At 50.5% G+C, this 21,486-nt stretch overlaps 1 protein-coding gene across 2 annotated transcripts in view; it reads left to right on the forward strand.

The window, feature by feature from the left end:
* The first annotated feature begins 142 nt into the window (after nt 1-142).
* The window catches only part of SLC4A3 (solute carrier family 4 member 3), a 33,668-nt gene continuing 12,324 nt past the window's right edge, over nt 143-21,486 (forward strand). The window contains exons 1-12 of one of the 2 annotated variants that reach the window (XM_034061718.1): nt 143-232; nt 4,615-4,755; nt 5,950-6,106; nt 9,544-9,878; nt 10,317-10,459; nt 11,030-11,241; nt 17,064-17,215; nt 17,865-18,045; nt 18,585-18,720; nt 18,806-18,977; nt 19,369-19,465; nt 21,236-21,420. In XM_034061718.1, the coding sequence (XP_033917609.1) occupies nt 4,702-4,755; nt 5,950-6,106; nt 9,544-9,878; nt 10,317-10,459; nt 11,030-11,241; nt 17,064-17,215; nt 17,865-18,045; nt 18,585-18,720; nt 18,806-18,977; nt 19,369-19,465; nt 21,236-21,420 (1,824 nt within the window). In that variant the 5' untranslated portion in view covers nt 143-232; nt 4,615-4,701. Of the gene's footprint in view, nt 233-4,614; nt 4,756-5,949; nt 6,107-9,543; nt 9,879-10,316; nt 10,460-11,029; nt 11,242-12,184; nt 12,381-17,063; nt 17,216-17,864; nt 18,046-18,584; nt 18,721-18,805; nt 18,978-19,368; nt 19,466-21,235; nt 21,421-21,486 lie in introns of those variants that run through there. The other variant, XM_031053090.2, reaches the window with a different exon arrangement.

Genomic DNA, 21,486 nt, shown 5'->3' on the forward strand with positions numbered 1-21,486 from the left:
GGAAGCGCCCCGCCCCGCCCCCCGCAGCCGCTCCGGTAAGCGGGGGCGGCCCGGGACGGGCGGCACGAAGCGGAGCCGCGGACTCGCGCCGCGCCCTGCGCAAGGCCGGCGGGAGGCCGGGGCCGCAGCGCCGCCCGCCGCCGGCACGGAACGGCACGTGTCGTGTGGAGCGCGGTGGCGGAGCCGAGGCGCGGCGCGGCGGCGGGCGGCTCTTCTTCTCCGGCGGTGCGAGGTACGGGCCGGGCGGGAGCTAACGCGGGCGCTTGCCTCTCCACCGCCCCGGCTGCAGCAGCCCACGGGCCACGAGGACACGCGTGGGGAGCGCCACTGCCCCGCTGAGCCCGGGCAGCCCGCGGGTGCGGTGGGAGCAGTACGCTCGGGCACTGCACAGTGCATGGTGTGGTGCGGCTGCTGCGTGGTGCATGGCATGATGCAGCGTGGTCTATGGCATGGGGCATGGTGCATGGCATGGCACGCAGCACAGACCCGGGCACGGCATGGTGCCCAGTGCTGGATGGTGCACAGCATGGTGCCTGGTGTGCTGTGATCCTGTACACCACACCATACCGGCTGCATGACATGGCTTGACACGGCACTGTACATAGTGCAGTGCATCCCCAACGCTTGCCTACATCCCTTTGCTTCCCCAGCTGTACGTGTGTCTCTCCGTCAGAGCTGTCCATGCATCCAGTGGAGGGGTCTCTCTTTGTCGCTGTCTGGTGCTGGTGCTCCATTTCGAAGTGGCTTTTGCTCTCTTGCGTTTGTGTGTGCTTCTGTTGGCTGTGTGAGCTTGTCCCATCTGGTACCTCTGTGAAGGGCCTGTGAAGTCAGGGAACAGAGCAGGTGCTTCTGAAAGTGGATGGCTATGGTGGATTATCCAGGCTAGTTCAGCAGGGTATAGGATTCACTGAAATATTTAAGCTTTATAAAATATTTATGTATTATCAGTTTCAGCGTAGGATTGTGGCAGAGATCCACAGGTTAAATACTTCATGCCTGAAAACTTTGTGTGTTTACTGTCTTGTGTGTCATCTTTTCATTCTGTGTGAGTCCCCCCCTTCCTGCTGTGGCAGGGAAGAAGTAGAAGCTGTGCAGCTCACTCCTGTTAGTCAGCTTTTGAGGCTGTGACTGTCATAGCAGCATCCGAATGCTTTGTTGTATGCAGCAGCACCCCTCCTGCTCCCCTCCTCCATGGACAGGCTCATCAGTCTGTCTTCCCAGGAAAATCTTCCCAGGCCTCTAATCCTCCTCCTTTTTGAGCCCTTCCTGTCTGTGTCTGTCAGCCAGAGTCTCTTGTACTCCTCTACCCCAGGCCAGCTTTGCCCCTGTGGCTTTATCCCTATCTTAACATCCATTCCTGGTCTAGACACTCCACAGTTAAATTATTCTCAGCCCGATGGCCAGGGGATTAGGGAAGAGCTGAGGAGATGAGTGTGGGGCCTGATGATGTTCCCATGCAGCCCCTTGCCTCTGAGCTGGGGCAGCCTGTTGTAGCCCTCCTGGCTCATCCTTACAGCAAAGGGGCAGCGTGAACTGCTTTGCCTCTGTCCCTCAAAGACACACCAGATGAGTTTTTCTCAGCAAAGCAGGAAAGCTTCTGCACTAGTGCTGTGAAGCAGCCTTTGGGGGTCGGAGGAAGCAACATGTGGGAGACGCTGTAGCTGCCAGTGTAGCAGGGGCATACCTGCTCGCTTTCCTTCAGTGTTCATGTAGTCCAGGTGGCCTATGAGGTATGGTGATTTAGGTGAACCAGTTGTGTTTACTGATATGCTTGCAGAGAGAGCAGGGAGGTGTGAGTGTGCACAGGTTGGCAGGCTGTGGATTTTTCTGGCCTCTGTCTGAATCTTGCCTGCCAGCGTGATGCTTCTATTACTGAAAATTACTTCTAGTGGGAATGCTGAATCATGTACTCCCAATAACCAGGAGATACAGTGAGATGAAGGTATAATTAATTCAATTTTCTTTACTGTTGTTTTTTTTTCTTCTTTTGCCTTGTCTTGTGTGCTTCTCATGGCATTCCAGACAGTGCTGCCCACAGGCTGGGCGCTTCAGCATGATGCTCAGTAACAGAATTCTCCCTGGTCGTCATTTTAAGTTTCTCTTAAATTGTATCCTGTTTCTGAGTGTTACTGTGCAGGGCTGTCTGAAAAAAAAATATTTTTAGTTGCATTTAACACCCCTGAGATCTTTCCAGACTGCTGGCTTGTCCCCTCCCCATCTTAGTCATCCCATATTGTGCCAGACAAATTTAGCTCCTAACCTTTCCTTATAAATCAATCCCTCTGGCCTACTGGCATTTTTTTTGTTGTTTTTCTCTGAACTCCGTCTGTTGAAAGTATTAGAAAAGCCAGGCCAAATCTGAATACGGATCCATCCAGCCCTTCTCCCAGAGGTTGCACGGAGTAAGGGGCAAGTGGCCTCTAGTGGCCAGCCATCGACTAACTAACATCGACATCCCAGGCCACTGCCTCTCCCTTCTCGAGAAGGCAACAGGGTGATAGGGTTAGCATCAGAGAATGTGGCTCCCACCCTTGCCCCTCTCTCAGCCCAAAGCACAGCCCCCTTCAGCAGCTCTGCCCCAAGCCCTGCCGGCTCAGGGTGCCCATACTTGGTGTCCCACTTTCACATGGTGATGAGCAGAGGATTGATGGAAACCCTGTGGGCATGTCACATTCCCTCTGAAATTTCAAAGCAAGTCTCCAGAGCTCTCTTACTTTACTGCTAGTACAACTATCTTGCTTTTAGCTGTTCAGCAGTGTCATTAGTGACGTATCTTCAGCATAATTCAGAATACGTAGCTTTGGTGGGTAAAGAAAGAGTAAGTGCTGGATTTTCCCTTCCTTTTAACTTTAAGCAGTCAGGGTGTAGTTTTAAACTCAGTGTAACATCTTGAAAAGCTGGAATCAGCAGAGTTCATTGCTTCCAGCAGATCTTTCAGTCGTGGAGCATGAATGCCTCTGTGAACTTCTGCCTATCTCCAGACAAACCTGAGCTTGACCTGAAACAAAGCACATTGTTTCACAGGTTTGCTGGTAGTTTTCAATTTCCTTTGGAGGCCCCACAAGGCACATGAGTGGCACAGAGGTGGAGCTGAGCATTAGCACTTCTTTTGTTAAATGGCCTTTACCATTTTGCTAGTTTTTAGTGATTCTGCCACTACATGAGCTGCTGTCCAAAGCCCTGTTGTCATTTTGTCCCCTGAAGTAGTAGTGCTTGCAACATGTTGTTGCAGGCAGTCTGTAGTTGTGGATGTTAAGTTCCTTACAAATAGCCAATCCTTTCTTTACCAGTCTTGATGCCTTGGCCCTGCATCTATTTTAGTGTTTCAGTGGCCTGTCTTGAGCAGTGGCCCACGCTAGGAACTTCAGATGAGACAGTAAGAAACTCCTGAGCAGGTTACTGGGATATTACCTATAATACTTCTTCCAAAGCTTTCATAGCTGCAGAATAGCTGGTTTGGAAGGATGGGTTTAAGTTCTCCGAATTTTCTTTGTCATAAATATGACAGCTTGTTACCCAGAGAGATGGCCAGGCTATCCTCTGACTTTGCAGTTTTTCCTCCTGGATGACATCATTGAAAAAATGTTTTCTCTTGCCAGTTTTGGATTCATTTATATTCTACCCTTGTTTTTTTAACAAATGTCCCTTTTCTTGTGCTGTGAGATGACTGCTTATCCCTGTGTCCACAGCGTTGTACATGTGCTTACATACAAACTCTGAGTTTAGATGAGTTTTTGGAGGTCTGTTTATTCCAGTGCCAGTCTCTGTGCCATCGCCATTTCTTCCTGGGGTGCAGCCCATGCTGAGCTCAGCCTGCACTGTTGCCGTAGGTGATATGACTACAAATGTTTCTGTGTTAGTCTCCATCCCACTCCTTGTCAACTGTGGCCCCTCACTGCCTTCCTCGCTTGCAGTTTCACATTGAGCAGAGTGCTCCCTCTGGCTGCCTGTGGGGTCTTCTGTATCCCTCTGCCAGGCTGGTGCAGACAGGGCACAGATCTGCAGTCTGAAGGTTGGCCTCTTTCCCTGTAATGTGTTGTTTTGTGTTTGGTGTTTGAATGATGAGCTGTTTGTCCTTGTGCAATCTCTCTGGCCTGCACGGATCAATCTGAGATTCCTTCTGGGCATTTTGGGATCTGTCCAATTAAAGCTAGGTGGCACAGGACCACTCTGCTGCATGCTCCCAGCGTGCCCTCCCAGCACCTGATCTTGCCAACTTTATCCATCCCCGGTGGCCAGTCACACCCTGGCTTTGCACAGATGTGCTGATTGAGAGATGGCTGAGCAGGAAGCCTTTCCTCTTGCTCAGCCATGCAGGAGCTACGTGTAGCCACTGTCTCAGCTGGCCCTTGCACCATCCATGAAGCAGGTCACTCAGGGCAGGACACGGTTCCGCCTGCCCTTGAACTGTTATAGCTGGTGCACAAAACAGTGTGGACTGGGCCATTCTCGCTCCCTCACTGCAATGTACTGTGGGACAGACCTGCCCTAGTGATGCTGGGGAGATTCCCCAAGGGCTGGTGAGATGACCTCTCTGGGTTAGGAGCCAGGGGGGTTGAGGGCAGTGGCCAGCCATCTCCCACGACATTCCCTTGTCCTGCCCTCTCTCCACAGGTTATGCCACTCTCCAGGTTTGCTGGGTGCCTGCCGGTGAAAGAGAAGGGTTGATATTTTGTCCAGGCTTTTAGGTCCTGAACCAAAATGGCAGCTGGAGAGTCCCCTCCCGTAGGAGATGTCTTCATCGACCTGCAGCAGGTGAGGTGGGAATCAAGCAGCAAAGTGGCCATCTCTTCCTTGGGGACTGTGCTCCTGCCAGGCTGAGTGCAGGACCCATGTCCCGGTGGCCTGCTGCAGTAGGAGACACAGCTTCTGTTCACAGGGGGCAGGTCTGCACAAAGGTACCCCAAGGCTGCCCATAAGCCCACATCCACTCTGCATACAGACAGCAAGCTGTGGTCCAGAAAGGGCCAGAGGTTGCTCTGTGGGGTCCTTTTGCCTCCACACGCCATTGGGTGGGGTAGGCAAGCAGCAGGAGGAGCTGGACAGCTTGCAGTTAGACTCTTCCCATGTAGGCTGGGCTTGGGACACCCATGCTAAGGTGAGAGGAGAAGCAGTCTCACCCACAGATACAAAGCCACTCAGGGGCACAGCTGGGGGATGTGAGGAGAGTCACAACTTGGCTAAAGCTGCCTTGCTCCCTCTTTCCTCCCAGCACAGATTTGTCACAGTTGGGCCTCCTCCTGTTTCCATGGAAACACGGGAGTCCACAACAGCTCCACACTGGCATTTCAGCTATATTGACAGAAAATTTTACCAGCTGCAGCTGCTCGTGAGATCGAAAAGACGGGTCACTTGGCGATGTTCTCCTTGGAGCATCTCCACCAGCAAAAAGCAGAGAAGTTCCCGTAGCCTGAAACAAGAGGAAAACAGTCAGGAAGCCTGAGGAAAGGGAGGCCCTAGGAATGAAGAGAAATGGTGGAAAGGCACATGGTGGTCACTGACCCAAGGGCAGCTCACCAGAGCAGGGATGCTGTTTTCCAGGGGGAAATATGAAGAGGTCTAAGACAGGGAGGCATGACAGACTGGGCAAAGGGAAGGCCAGAGGGCAGTAGTTAGATGTGAGGAAAGAGAAACCCCAGCTAAACAAAAGCTATGCATCTCCTTCAGTAGGAAAGACAGGCACTAACATTGTCCTTTGATACCTGCCACTCAGGGGAGGAGTGGAAGACCACTAAGGTATCTCAGCAGAGTGTGGTTTGGAGGATTGCTGATCTGTTCTGGCTCTTGGTTTTAAGCAGAGCTGTGCCTCTAAGGGAGAAACTTTGCCCCAGCCCTGTTGTGTGGAGCCTGTTGCTTCTCAGCAAGCCCAGCACTGTTTGCAGGGCAGGAGGATCCAGAGGGCTTTAGGGTTCTGCAGTGTTTGATTCTTGTCTGGCGATTTCTGTGCAGGGCAGAGATCGTGCAGGGAAGGCCTCTCCTGGTGCCGAGGACGATGAGGACTTGGATAAGACTTTGTCAATCGAGAGATTTGGGGACCTGATAAGCAAGTCAGCATCGAGCAATCTGGAGAAGCAGAGACGCAGCTACAGTGAGAGAGATTTTGAATGTATGTAGGTTTGAACTGTTGTGCTTCCACCCTTGCCACCAACCCTTGCTCAGCCCGATGTGCTCTGCAGCCTCATGCTGGCATCCTGCAGATTGTGTTAGCCTGCTATTCATTTCCTCCCTTCAGAGCATTCCCAAAGTGCCACATACACCTAGTTTAGCACCAGTGTCTGTGGCCTCTTCCCAGTTTTTTCCCTGTTCACCTGTTCTTACAGGTATAGCTACTGCCCAGGCCATGCTGTAGCATAGCTTAGCCCAGGGTATTCACTGACCTGGCATTGGGGATCTTTGCAGCTACTTCCCCCACATTGAAATTTCCAGTTTGAAACTATTTTTCTTCCATATGGCTTCAAAGAAACATCCAAATATGGCCAGAAGCCAGGCTGTCCTCCCCATTCTGAAGGCAGATGGCTCCAGTCAGACATGCCTGTGTATTTCTAAATAGCAGCCATGAAACCGTCAGGTTTATCTGCTCAAAGGACTGCAAAATAAAAATGGGGTGTGAATTTGAAATGCTGTAGCTACCTCACCTGAACTCCTCTGTTCAACATGTTTATTCCTCTAACTTCCCTTCCATGATGAAGCCAACCAGTCTGCCCAAACTCATTTTGGCTGTAAAATGAGAGTGTACCCACAAGAGTGGCTATAAGCTATTGCCTGTAGTTGGTGGGTCACGTTAGTTTGTAGTAACAGCAGTGAAGGGCAGGAAGAGGAGGCCCCAGTGCAGCAGCCTGCTGGTGCTGCAGACAAGTAGCGCTGGTTGGGAGAGTTTCTCACTCTTGCTCTCCACAGAGTTATACTGCTTATTTTCCAGCTTATCTTTGATGGGGTACAGTGTCAGGAACATTATGTTCCAAGCACATCACCATGCTATTTTCTGATTGGCCCCTCTTTTTCAATGGCTGTTGTAAGTTTGCTGGTAAAAATCACTGTAGTGCACCCCAGCTGCTACTTCCTGCTTGTGTCATTTCTCTACAGAGGGTCCATTCAAATAGCACTTTCCACCTGAGTACACAGTCACTCATGCACATGGCTGCAAGGTGCTAATAGCTTTGCTGTGCAATGAATACCTGTCCTGTGCCTATAGGATGTACCTGCTCAGAATCTCTGCCTGTATGCACAGGTGTGTGGGTTGGCTTGAGCATGCATGGCAGAAGCTTCTTTGAAAATTTGACTAGAGGTTTGTACTGTTTGGGAATTTTTTCTTCTAGATGGAACAGTCCTTCCTTTGTCAGAGCCAAGCTTGTTTTCCTCTGAGCTCCTGATGTACCCCTGTTATGTTATTATGTCAATCTGGTTATCAGAAGTTTTATGCAGTTCTTATTTATAAAGCTGGAAGATCTGGTTGGGTTATTAGAGTTTAAAAGATAACATACACGCCCATGGAGGTGAATGCTCTCTGGGTTTACAAATACTTCCTGCCCTATTCAAAGCCAGGAATTCCTAATATACAGTATCTTTCTTCTGAGCTCACTATCCAAATTACTTTTTCATATCTCTTGTATCAGTTTCACTGAGAAGTGCAATCAAACATCTAGGACACTGATTTGGCTGCAACTTTCCTTACAGGCAGGCAATGCAGGGAAGGAGGGCAGGGGCTGGACACATAGGAGTTGCAGGAGGACAGGGAGGAAGAAGAGGGAGGCATGAAGCCTTTTGTGTTTGGGAGGGATATATTTTTCCCACCTTGAGGTCAACTCTGTGGAGATGTGATCAGTTGACACGAGGAAGCCTGACTGCAGGGGTGAAGACCAGTGTTCCCCTCTTCTGCCTCAGATCAGGCACTTACCATCACTGCCTTTCCCTGCAGCCCAATGCTTTGGTTTCCTTCTGATCCAATAATTAAGTATTTCTGTCTCAGGCTGATGTCAACCCATCTTTCTTTTCTGGCTTGTTCACCTCACCAGCAGCTTTGTGCTGTAGAAGGGGGAACGTGTGTACAGTTAGGGCCTTCCTTGCTCCTTCTTACATTAGAAATTCATGCCAGACCTATCTGTGGCATGCAGAGCAGTGCTACATGAGCACGGTGGTGGGAGACAAAGGTCCTTCTGCCAAAACCTGAGAATGAATAGGGTGCATCTAGTTAAGTCAAAGTAAAGAACATTTTGGAAGAAAAAGTGTTTATAAAGAGCCCAACCTCTTTCCATAAGCCTCTCCTGCTGAACCAGGGATGTGTGTGAAATATCCCTGTTGTTCCCAAGGGGGGAAGCAAGGGAGAAAAAAATTGAGAAACCAAAGGAAAGGAAACATGACAGCAGAACAATGAACCTGCCTGGCTCTCCCAGGGAGAAGGTTACAGTTTCCATTGAAAATGCCCTTTGAAGGTAGTTTTCACTATAAACAGATTCTGCTGCCATGTCACAGGAAAGCGGGGAAGGAACCAACTCAAAACAGACTGGAAACAATTCCTCAGGAAGAGCTGCTGAGCAACACCCCTTTGCCAAGTGGCTGGTGCCCCCCATGTTTTCAGCTGCTCTGGGTTCAGCCCTAGTATATGTGCATCCTGCAGGCTCTGGGAGCCTTTATGCCTGCAGGTAGACCTGGCAGAAATGGCTTTTGTCTCTCACAGGGAGATGCTGTGCTTACGCTGTTCTCTGCCTGGTGTCTTATTGTTGGTTTTGAGCGAAGGCTCAGAGATGCCATTAATTTCTCCTCATTCTGTAATTCCCATAACACTCAGGTCAAGTCTGTATGAATTTCTCCTTGTAGATTCGTTTAAAGAAAAATCTTTCTGCCCTGTTTTTTACCCTGGTTCTTAAAAGACAGCCTCTTAATTGAACCTGCTTTTCAGAGGCTGGTAGACAGAAGCCCTCATGGTACCTGAGAGTGGACATAGGTTGCATCTGCACTAAAAGGTTTGGTCTGTGGTTCCTGTGGGTATGCAGGAGGGACATGCTGTCAAAGCCTGAGGGATAAATGAAGTGCATCTATTTAACTCAAAAAACACTATTCAGGAAAGAAATTATAGAATCATTTAGGTTGGAAAAGATGTTTAAGATCACTGAGTCCAACCATAAATCTAACACTAAGACCAACTCTAAGCCATGACTCTAGAATATCTGTAAAGGGCCTAAATCATGCTTGTTTGAGAATGTAAGAAACATGTTTGGGAAGGGCATGGTGCCTCTGGCAGGTCACCGTAGCTCTGCATAGCCATGCAAATGGGTTTTGGCAACACTAGGAGAGGGGTCCTGCTTTCCCCAGGGCAGTAGAGCTGTGCTGGGGTGTTTTGGCACTGCACAAGAGCTGCCTCCCCAGCCACCCCAGGCTGGTCATAGCCTGCTGCATCATTGGAAGAGCTTTGCTATGTCCCTACGGGCTGGTGGCTCTCCTTGCCCTTCCTGGCCCTTGATCTCCAGACCATGCTGTTTCCTGGAGGGGCGCCTGGCAGGTTCCTCCCAGCCTCTTCCTGCCCCTGACTCTCTTTTTCTCTCTCAGTCCACCGCCAAACCTCGCACCACATCCATCATCCCCTTTCCACTCACCTCCCTTCTGCCCTCAAGTTCCAAAAGAGGCCCCCCCACACCAGCAGGAGGAAAAAAAGGAGGAGAAAAAAGAAGAAAACCTCAGTACCCCCCTCAGAAGTCACCCCCACCATCCAGGAAGAGGATGAGGAGGGGGGAGAAGAGGAGGAAGAAGAGGAAGAAGAAGAAGAGGAAGAAGGAGAATCTGAGGCAGAAGAGGCCCAGGAGAAAGAGATCTCTGCAGAGTCTGAGGGTGAAGCTCGTGGGAAGGACACACCCCCTAAGCTGGAGCCCTCAAGCAAACCAAAGGCAAGGCTATGGCATCCCTATCTGGATGGGGCTCAGAGGTGGGGGAGGTGGAGAGAGTGCCAGGGCACATGGTCGGAGGATTGTGCTGCTCAAGGGGAAGAGGCTGTAGCTGCTCAATATTGTGAGAAGAATGGTTTTGTCCCTGCCTAGCAGAGATGAGGACAGTGGTAAATGAGCCATTGTTTGGGATGGATGCTGGGGAGGTTGTTCGTCACCATTTTGGGGTGTAAGATAGATGGGAAAAGGTCAGTGTATCTGTTCTGAGGGTGTATAGGATATGGGAGGGTGCAACATGGCCAGTCCCATGATATGGGGCAAGTGGGAGAAGTCAGTATGGCCCATTCTAGAAGGTGGGGACATGGGGAGGATCTGTGTGGCAGGCACTGGGGTGAAGGCTGCCTGCCCAGGCTGTTGCTGTCAGGACCATTGTCTCTGCAGTTCACCATTGGCAGTGATGAGGAGGAGTCTGTCAGCGCTGTGGCCCCCACACAGTTCCATGTAGAGGAGGAGTGTGGCATCCTGTCTCCTGTGCCGTGCTTCACTGACTTGCTGCAGGACAAAGGCCCTGCCTCCCTCCGCAGGTAGGTGAGCGGTTCCGAGCTCCCTGCCACTCTCCTTGGGTCAGGGTAGCTCCGCAGACTGTCCCTGAGGGTAGTGGCTGTGCCCAGCCTGAAGTTGCCTGCTGAGCCAGAGGGGACATAGGGCCCTGAGGGAGAGCAGCTGTGAACAGCGTAGTTGCTCTTCAGTGGTCAGTTACTCGGTGTGACTCCTCCTACCTCCTTGGGTCTGTGGGATTCTCATGGTATGGATTTGGAGGCACTAGGCTGCAAGCCTAGTGTACCCCTCCTTTGGGCTTACTTGAGCTATTGTGCTGACCTGCAAGCTGGGAAGCCTGAGGGCTTGGCCAAGTTGGGAAAATGTTAGGCATTGGCTCAGGGATGGGTCCCCAGTACTTACCACAAGCTGATCCCACTCTGTGATGGAGGAGAGGAGGAGCAGAAGGTGCAACCTTTAGGTTTTGGGATAGGTGACTTCTGGCTCCTTCTCAGGGATTTGCTAGTCAGAGCTGAGCAGAGACCTTAACCTCTATGGGGCTATTGCCCATCCTCATTCACCCTGTTTGCTACCATCAGTCTCTTTCGTTCCTACAGCCTCCAAGGGCCTCGGGAACGCTTGTCTCGCGGGTGGGAGAAGCGCAAGCCCTGGGGCCAGGTGGCGAGTGGACAACGGGTTACCTATGACTTGAAGGAGAGGATGTGCATTGGCAGCATGACCACGCTGGAGAGCGCAGCATACCAGCGCGTCCCCACGGATGAGGCTGAGGCCCAGATGCTGGCATCTGCTGACTTGGATGGCATGAAAAGTGAGGATTTGCAATGCTCCTTACCTTACAAGTGCATGTGCCCTTTGTTTTTCCCTACTTTGCCCTCTTCCCTAGTAGCTCCAGGCAGGTCTTCAACTTGCCGTAGGAGCTGTTCCTCAATTCCCTGTCCCCCAGCCTCTGTTTCTGCAGCCCTGGCTCCTGTCTGTCAGCTTTGTAACAGCCACAGTGCCCCATGCACCTCTGCTCACACCCATCCCAGAAATGCTTGTTCCTCCACCCACCCCACTGCCCTCTCTGGTTCAGGGCTCCCTGCATTTCCCCAAGACCCAGCTCTCTCCTGTTCTGACACACTTTCCCTGTGATCAGCCCTCTGTGTGACACACTAGCTCTGGCATCGCAGAAAACCTGAGGTGAGGAGCCTTCCCTCTGCTCTGCTCTCTTGGAGGAGCAGCAGCTGCCCCCTCTGAAGCGCCTCGGAGGGGGACTGCCCCTGTGCACGGAGTGAGGGCAGACAGAAGAGACGTCATGGAAATGCACGCTCCGGGCCCCAGGACATGGAGAATTCAATAGGTTGTTCTGCAGGCTGGAGAGGGAGGGAGACACCGGAGGGGAGCGAGGGAGAGAAGCGGTGCTGCACACACAGCCTGGCTGTCCCTGGACCACAGCGTCCCTGGGCATCTGGCAAGAGACCCTGTGGCACAGCAAGGACCCTGCTCCTGAGGAACTGGTGGGACAGACCCCACAGCAGCACCCCTGGGTGGAGCCAGCTTTCCTGGGACCTCCTCAGTCCCCAGGGGCTGCTGCAGCCGGTACCTTCATGCCCTGTGAGGAAGGAAGCAAGGCACCGGGGCTGGCCCCAGGGCTGCGGTGAAGTCCCACTGGGGGCAGTTTCTGCTTTCCGTGCATCAGCCTGGCTACCCCAGCCCCTCCTCTGAAGGCAAGTGGCTCATGGCGCCTGACCCCTGACCTTCACAAGGACAAAATGACAACCCTTCAAAAGAGAGAGGAGGCAGCGAAGGAATCAGAAGGGGGCAGCAGCCCGGAGGTAGCAGTAAGCACCCATATTCGGAACTCGCTTGGCTATGAAGACTTGGATGAATTTGCCTTCAATTTTGAAGACTATGATTTATGGGAGGCCATCAGAAATCATCTGGGCTACCCAGGCGGGGAGCCCACCTGTAAGTACTGGAGCAGTGACCCCACAGTTGCAGCTGTAGATCAGAGCCCCCAGCTAAAGTGTGCATCCCCCACCCTGTTTTGCTTTATGCACCCTCCCCATGTCAGGTTGGTCTCCTGGTTTAGAGGAGATATGGTCTTCCCCACTGTGTGACTGGGATACTGGAGGGTCTGCCTGGGGTCTGTGCATCTGTCTGAGGTCTTTGTACGGATCTGTGTCGGAGTGCTGAGTTGCTTCCCTGTATTTCACTCAAGCAGCTCCAGAGACAGCTGCATCTCGCTGTTTGTGCTTATAAGGATGTGGCCTGTTCTGTGGCTAGAGAAAAAGCAGCTGCTCTGAGGTGTGTATAAGGACAGAGACGTTTCCCCTTCTATCTGTGGCACAAGGTGACAGTGCTCTGTTTGCTGGAATTTGAGCTGAGCTGTGGATCCAACAGCAGAGTTGGGTATCAGGTTCTCACCTCTGCACCTTAGCCTAATGGCCCAAGGAATAAATAATTTAATCCCTGTGTTAGAGGCTTAAGCTTGGTGTGAAACTAGCTAATGGCAGGCTGGCTGGGGTGCCTGGAAGCAGGAAAAGAGGAAGGAAATGAGTGGGAAAAGCAGGGAAAGAGAGAATAGGAGTCCCGAGAATGAAGAACATTTCTGTTCTCTGCATCTGTTTCATACCTATGCATCCCTTGTGGAGAGCTGCATCTCAGCTGTTGCAGGGACTGTGCAAAATCCAGAGCCTTTCTCCAACCTCACGCAGGGTGTCCTTCCTTGGCAGATGGTGGTAGCTCACAGTTTGAAGGTGGCTTCGTCTGTCGCCTTGGGAGTTACACGGTTCGTAGCCATAGCTTTGTGGTGGTTGCCCAAATGTCCTTTCCATGGCCTGGGTCATGTGTTAATTTTTCAAGGGATTTTAGGAACACACATGAGAAGGTGATGCAGTCCCAGAGCTAGTTCGCTTACTGGCTTTGCACACAGGAGTGGGGAGGCACAGTGCTTGCAACAGGGAGCCAGGATGCCTTGGTTGAGCTGGCTCTGCCACAGCATCTCTCTGTGATGTCAGGCAAAATATGTAACTTCCCCTGCCTCCCAGTCCCAGCACAGTTCTCTGTTTCTCAGCTGGCCCATCTTTACAACCCTTTGGGGAAGAAATGTCTGCCTATGTGCTTCTGCAGGGAGCCGCAAGTGGGATTTGCTTCTGGCTGGATCTGCTACTTGTTACTGTGAATTGATAGACATTGTAGTAGCAGCAAAGTTCAAAATAGAAAAGTGAAGCAGATTGACTCCTTCAGCTGTCCTGAGCTGAGTAAGCTGTATGTTAGAAGTGTGAGAAATTGCCCCAGTCTCACACGGGAAAGGATAGCTATTCTTGGGAAGGCAGAAGGGCAGATAGCTTCTGCAAGGTGTGATGTGTATCACTTACAAAGAGGGTAAATTTGCCTTGCTAGCAGTTAACACATTCGTTGATTGCTACAGCTAATACTGCAGGTGCTTGAAATAGGATGTGCTGTACAGTCAACACTTTAATTATTTCTGCAAAATGAATCCACACTGTGGATGAATCCTGCAGAGAGATATGGTGGAGACAGAGGTGGCAGAGACACCAGAGTCAGTTCTGTGAGGAGCCTATGTACAGCCAGTGCCATTTGCCCACCTACTTACTGCATGGCAGTACCTCTTCCAGGACCAACTCAGATCCAGAAGGTATTTAATAGCTTTTGAACAGAGTGAGTCCTTGTTGGACCTGAGCTGCTCTCCTTGCACTCCTTTTAGTGCTCAGAGCATGGGGAGAGCTGGGCAGGGAGACCTGGATGGCAGCAGGGATGAGCTGGGGTCCAGCTGTCCCTGTCACATTGAGCTCAGCATCAGCCCAGGAGAGACCTGGGCTTTGTGCAGGGCAGGGCTTCTTCCAGAAGCCAGCACAGTGTTGTGATTTACTGTATGTTGATTAGGATTTTGTTTAGTCTGATTTTAAATATTCAAAGAAATTGAGTTTCAATCTTTTTTTGTTTTCTTGGTATAACTTTAGCATTGGGGTACATGGGAAGTGTGCACCGTTTTTGTGATGCGGTGATAGCAGGTTGCTCTCTAATACTGATACAAATACTCTGATGCTTCTTTCTGCACTTCCTGCTTCTGAGTAGAAGGTAATGAAAGGAGGGAAGCATAAGCTTACACACAAATTGAAAGAAATTGCCTGCCAAGTTGGACTAACTATCACAGGCACTCTGGGAGAGACTTTAACAAGTGCAAAGTTGTATTTGTCATCTTCAGATGTAAGTTGATGGAAGAGGAACTTGGTCATCCCAAGAAATCTGACTGGAAGCCAAGGTGGCAAGAAGATCTTCTGGAAGAGATGCTGTGTGGGAAGGTGGCGTACCAGTTCGTTGTAGTTACCATAGGACTCACTCTGTGTCCTCAGATATTGTCACTGTTTCATGCTCTGCTCCTGGGGAGCACTGGAGAGCACATGAAGGAAGAGCTGTCCTTGACTCCTTCAACTCATCCTGGGGAGTCTGGCTCCAAGCAAGGAGGGCAGAGCTCCTATGCCCTGGTCACATAGCCCTCTTGTCTCAGTCCAAGATCCTGTCCTGAGCTTGACTTCAGTTTGGGGGAAGCACCAATCTGATGTGACACAGAAAGGTTGCTTTGCCTGTAGCAGCCTTTAGAACTTCCAAAGCCAGTGGCCTCTTAGTAAATAAAGCCCATGTGTCCACCCTGCTCCTATGAGTTGTTTCCCCCCAGCTGTCATCTCAGTAGCTACAAGTGCATCACTCCTTAGTCTTACATAGAGCTCAGAAGGTGTGCCTTCACCGCTTTGTTCTGAGCCTGCAGCATTCTGGCTCCTGTCCTTGTCAGAGTGTGGGAGTCACTGGAGATGCTGGCAGGAAACTTAGCTCCTTTTATTTTATCTGTCCTCCAACCACTTGGCGGCTGAGACTGAACGCCTGTGTGTGCATTCCAGGGCTGTTGCTGAAGAGTCCTGTGTGGCAGGTTGTCATCACCATGGGGGAGGCTTACTGTGCTTTGGGTGAGTGCTCTGTCTTGCTGGGCAGAGCATCCTCTGGCCCTGGTCTTCCAGGGACATGGTAAGAATGAGTCTTAGGTTGCATGGGAGAATCAGAAGCTGCAGGGATTGGAGCAAAGGTGCCAGATACCAAGATCATCTGCCTGGTGGACTTTGTTTTATGCATGAACCTACACCAAGTGTGATGAACTGGCTGCCATGCACACATTAGCTGAGAAATCTGTGCAAAAGTCCAAGGAAGCACCACATGTGCCTAGCTCCCAGGAGTGTTCATAGTGATAGGCAGTTATTGGCTCCTATTGACATTGCAGTGCAGTAAGTGGAGCAGGGAGGAGTCCAACTGTCAGCAGGACATGCATCAGCAGGGCAGCCAATGGGGGAAAATGCCTGGAGGCTCAGTATTGATTCATTTTATGTTTAATTTGGCAACCCAGATTTCCAAGGAGCATGGCCATGGTATGCCTGGCCTGATGATGGGTGCATCTTTCCACACCAGAGATGCATAAAAAAAGAGACCATGTGGCCTTCAAACACAGCGCTTTTTGCTACCTCTTGTGTCCTGAGTGCTTCCAGTCTTGAAGCTAAGTGCAGAAAAGTACATGGAGACTTAACATCCATCCCAGCCCATGGAGAGCTGCCCTTAGTCCCCCACGGAGAAGACCTTGTCTTTGTCTTAGAAGCATGGCCAGCAAGCCTTGATGGACTGAAGCTGAGCAAAACCCCTGACTCCATGACCTGCCTTGGGGAGCCTGTCCATCCTGGAACCAGGCTCTGAGACTTTCCCCATCCCTGTGGGCTGTCTGTGCTAAGGAAGATACACTGGATAGTCCAGGGAAACTACTCTCCATGGCAAGTTGTTGCCAAAGTGCTGTTTCACTGGCATTGCAAAAGCCTGGCATGGTTGTGGCCAACTTTTCATGTGTGCTAGCTAGGCAACCGCAGTGGTAGCTTGGTGGGGAGCTGTAATGCAGCCCCAGCTGCCGCTCCTGGAGGCTTCAGGAGGCTTTGATTCAGCCATTTGAACTCTGTAACACAGACCTTTCAGAGGGGATTACAGTGGCACTGAGGATCATCTAGAAACAGCAATAGCTGGAGCCCAGCCTCCATGCAGCCCTGGTCTGCACTGTGATTCTACAGTCTCATTGCACAATTAAATAAAACAGTCATTGATATTTCTATGTGTCTCCTAAACAAGCAGCTAAACATCCTTCCCCTTCAATGCCCTTTATGCTTGCTGAGCACTGGGCCTTCCTCCAGTGGGAGAAATGAGCTCCAGCCAGGTGCTTGCCCTGTTCTGTCTGAGTGCAGAGCTATGCAGACAAAGCTTCAGGTTGTTCTTCGTTGGTGGAGTATGAGGTGGGTTCATGCACATCTTACTTGGGTACCATGAATAAAAGCTTTTGCAATGATGCTCCAGTGTATGCGCAGCGTGGGAGGAAGCCTTATTCTTAAAGGAATTAGCTCACAGACGTCTGGAAGAGCTGAAAGTAGACATGAGGCAGGAAGGATCTTCAAAGGTCTGGAGGATGATGGTGAGTGCTCCAGCTGCCAGGGATTTGCTAGCATAAGCTAATAAAAGAAGGATGGGTTTGGATGTATTTCCCTGCCAGGCAGTGTCTTTCCACTAGACAAACTGGTGGTCTTTTTTCCTTTCCCATGTCTTCAGGCCACCGTTTTGAAGATAACCCTGGTGTGAGAAGGCATCTGATGAAAAAACCATCTCGGAGTCAGATCACCAGGACAAGCAAAAAATTAGCATCAACTCCATCTGTCAAAAAGAAGAAGAAGAAGAAAAAGTTGGATAGAAAGCCCCATGAGGTATCCATGTGCTGTCCTCCCACAGTTGCCTGGGATTTATGGCCTGAAGCCATAAATCAGGACTAGAAAGAGGCATTTTAAGATATGATAAATGTTGTTTCAATATAATTAATTATTTACATTACCTTGGGGGTGACATTTCAAGCTCTTATCCATTATGATGTTTTTATCATTATCACTGTTTTCAATAAAATCAGAGACTTCTCTGAAATCACAAAGCTTTGACCTTAGGAAAGATATTAAAAAGTCACAGAAATGGTAGTGCTACTGCAGAAGTTGGCAGCACAGTAATGTTGCCATCTCTGGTAAGTGTTGGGAATTTTGGGGGAAACCAAGAAATGGGCAGAGGACAAAACTGTCACAGTTCGATAGAAAGGGATGCAGCATGGCATCATTCTCTTTCCTCTACCCATGGCATCTGACTTAGGAACTTTCTGGTGTTCCATGTGCTAATGAGAGCTTCTGCTGCACTGCCAAGAATATCTGTCCTGGCTGCTTCTGTTCACTAAGCCTCTGGTTAACCAAGGCAGGCTTTCTCAGGCAGCACTTCAGACTAAGTGGTACCTGAGAACAAACCTGAAGCTCCCCAATTGCTGATAGAGCTGCCTGCATCAGGGGAAGTCTCATGTCCTCACTGTAATTCATACAGGTGTTTGTGGAGCTGAATGAGCTGGTGGTGGATAAGAACCAAGAGATGCACTGGAGAGAGACAGCCCGTTGGATCAAGTTTGAGGAGGATGTGGAGGAGGACACAGCAAGATGGGGGAAACCCCATGTGGCTTCACTGTCCTTCCGCAGCCTGTTGGAGCTCAGGAAGACAATTGCCCATGGTGAGTCAGGAATGGCAGGCTAGAGTTTTTCTCTTGCTCTGGACAGGTTTTGCTGGACAGTTTCTGTTACTAACTGGAGGCATGCCAACTGTGTCTGTATCCAAGCTCCATGTAGAGTCTGTAGAGACAAACCATCCCACACCCTTGTTGCCAGGGTTTACATTAGCCCAAGGGTGCTGTGTTGGTTCCTTGCTCTTCTTTGCTGCTCTCAGGCACGTGGCAGCTGTAACACCCAGCTGTGCCTGGGCCAGCACATCTCGGACCTATCTTTGGCATGAAAAGGCAAATTTGGTCAGAGTGGGAGACCAAAATGAGAGGGGTGTACCAGAGCTATCAGTGCATCTTGGAGCTTTTGAGTTCTCTTGAGACAAGAGTTTACACAGAGGACATGGGACACCTGGAGTTGGGGCATTTCTCAGCTGAAAGAATCTGTACTCCAACCAAAATGTGGCTCCTGGTGGGACAGCTGTGTCCCAGAGTGTGCGTGTGTTGGGGAGCATTTCATGCTATGAACAGGGCTCTTCCCCTCCTGCTGGCAGGTGCTGTCCTCCTTGACCTGGAGCAGACCACTCTGCCTGGCATTGCCCACCTCATGGTGGAGACCATGATCATCTCTGACCAGATCAGAGCAGAAGACAGAGCCAATGTGCTGCGTGCCCTGCTGCTGAAGCACAGGTGGGTGCCAGGGCTTGGGGATTACCTGCAAGCCCCAGGTGGCAACGGCAGCAGGTCCCCTCATAGCCACCACTCTCCCCCTCAGCCACCCCAATGATGAGAAAGAGGGATTCTTCCCGAGGAACCACTCCAGCTCCAGTATGAACTCCATCGTGGGGAACCACCACCACAACCACACTGACACTTGCGTGCCCCTCATGGGGGAAGAGCGCATTGAGATGGCTGATCCCAAGGCCAGTGAGACCGAGTGCAAGGAGGTGAGGGTGACATCAGGGGTTAGTACTTCTTTTTCCACACCCTGGGAACAACTGTTGGCTGGTGGCAGCCCTTGGTGCCCATATCTGGGCCCCCTTATGGGGGAATCTTGTACTTGTAAGGGCTGTGCTCCTCTGGATCACTGGAGCGCTGGAAATCAGGTCGTTGCATGATGATTTCGGGACCTAATTTTGGCCTCACAGTATATGTAAGTGTCTGCTTGAGCATGCAATGGCAGCAACAGCCCTGGTGCTTGGAGAGTGGCCTTTGCTGTGAAGCAGGGTGTCGGGCGTGCAGCCAAGGCAAGCCCAGCTGCAGATACACCAGTGGGGCTGTGTAGGGGAGACTATGGCATGGGGTGTCATCCTTACTTGTCTGTATTCTTCCCTGCAGAAAACCCCACATCTCCATAACTCTGAGGGCCACCGTAAATACCTGAAGTTGATGGAAAAGATCCCTGAAGATGCAGAGGCCACAGTGGTCCTTGTGGGTAAGAGGTGGCATGTAGAGTCTCCCATCACCAAAAGAGTGCACCACTACTGCAGATCCTGGCCTGGTCCTAGCTGTCTGTGCCCTTCTTCCTGAGGGGTATTTGGTCATCTTGTTGCACATGTTCTCAAAGTTCAGCTGAGGAGAGAGCCTTTTATGCTCTCTCCTTTGGTGATGGTGCACATTCTGTTTCTCTGTGGCAAATGCATCAGGTGCCTGGGTAGTTCTTTTCCTAAATTAAGAGGTTGATAGACACTGCTTCTGGGAGCTGGGGTACAACTTAGAGGAGAAAGTCCTACAAAGCTCACCATAAGATCCCATTTTGCAGCTTAGAAGTGGCTAAGTGATGCCAGAGGGACCATTGGCCAGGCAGTGGCGGCTGTCAGGCCTCCTGCAGTTCTCTGACCATTGCTGCCCTCCCTCTGGCCTTTTCACACCTCACCAGCAGCAGTGCCCTGCCCTGCCAGAGGCAGTATTGATTGCTGGCTGTGTGTGCCAGGGAGCTTTGGGTTTTTGGGAGCAGGGCCTGGCTGGTGGCAAGGTCTCGGGTATCAGCTATAGTGCTGCCAGGGGATACTTCTCTGTACAAAAGGGCTGTGAGTGGGCAGGCTCAAGCATCAGTGGGCTTGGTGCCTTCGACCACAAGCATAGTCCTTCTCAGCACTTCTCTGGCATTAACATCTCAGCAAATGCAGATACACTACAAGCAAAGTAAATGCCATCGCCTATCCAGTAGATTAAAAGCTCAGGCAAAGAGGCTTGGCAGCTCAATCTAGCTGATGCTTAACCACAACAAGGCCAAATCAGCTTCATAAATGCACTTTGAATACTCGGATAACTAAACACTGGCTATTTCTGAGGTAAGGCTGTGTTTTGGGATTTGCTTGGCCACTTGGATGGCCCAGATTTGCCAGTCTAACACAGAACATGGCTCTTTGCTGGATGTAGATGGCAGAAAGATCAGTAATAATGCCAGAGAAATACAAGTATTCAATTAACATTTGTGTTCGGCATGGGAAGGAGGCGACTGGTGTGCCAGAGGATGTGAGAGTACTTCCCAGTCTGTTAGGAACTGAGGAGACTGCCAAGCATTGATGGAATGTGGACATTGTAAAACAAGCTGTGCAGTTTGCACCTATGAGTCTAGAGAACTGGCTCATTTCCATCTGAGGGAAAAAAAATCTAGGAATACAGGGAACATACAGGAAAAACAGCAGTAAGCTCAAGAAGGGAAGGACTGTGATCCAGTGCCTATAGGTTGTTTAACCCGACGTCCTTCCCAGGCAACATAATGGCAGAGCTAATATGGGATTCAATTAATAAAGAGCTAAAGGATAAGAATGTAATTATTGCCAAGCAGTGAGGTTTATGGGAAATAGGTCATGTCAAGGAAACCTGATTTCATTCTTTTAATGAGATTAGAAATTTGTTTGATAAAAGTAACATCTAAGAGACTTCCTTCTGTAAGGCAGTGGCCTTCTGATTTAAAATTAGACCCTTATAGTATAAGTGGAACCTGTTTGTAAGAGATTAAGAATGGGCTAACTGGGAAGCTAAAGAAGATAGCACTGCTTGGGAATCATCAATTAATAAGGGACTTGGAGCAGTCCTTGGAATGTGGTCATGGGGAAAACTGCTGTGTCAGTGGTCTGGAGGAAACAGGACTGCAGGGCTCATGGGAACCCCCAAAATCCCCATTTCCACTGTTAAAGGCAGCCCACTACAGCTCACCCCAGTTATTGACTCTGCTCAAAACATTGCCTCCTGGTAGGTTGTGTGCAGTTCCTGGAGCAGCCAACTATGGCCTTTGTCCGACTAAATGAGGCCGTCTTCCTGGAATCTGTCCTAGAGGTCCCGATTCCTGTCAGATTCATCTTTGTGCTGCTGGGACCGAGCCAGGCCAACATGGACTACCATGAAATTGGCCGCTCAATATCAACTCTTATGTCCGACAAGGTGAGGTGCTGATGGATAGTGATGCTGGCACAGGTGAGGGAGCTTTGATAGCTCCTCCGAAGTCAG

This window comes from Melopsittacus undulatus, chromosome 4 (assembly GCF_012275295.1).
Source record: "Melopsittacus undulatus isolate bMelUnd1 chromosome 4, bMelUnd1.mat.Z, whole genome shotgun sequence".
Classification (NCBI taxonomy): Eukaryota; Metazoa; Chordata; class Aves; order Psittaciformes; family Psittaculidae; genus Melopsittacus; species Melopsittacus undulatus.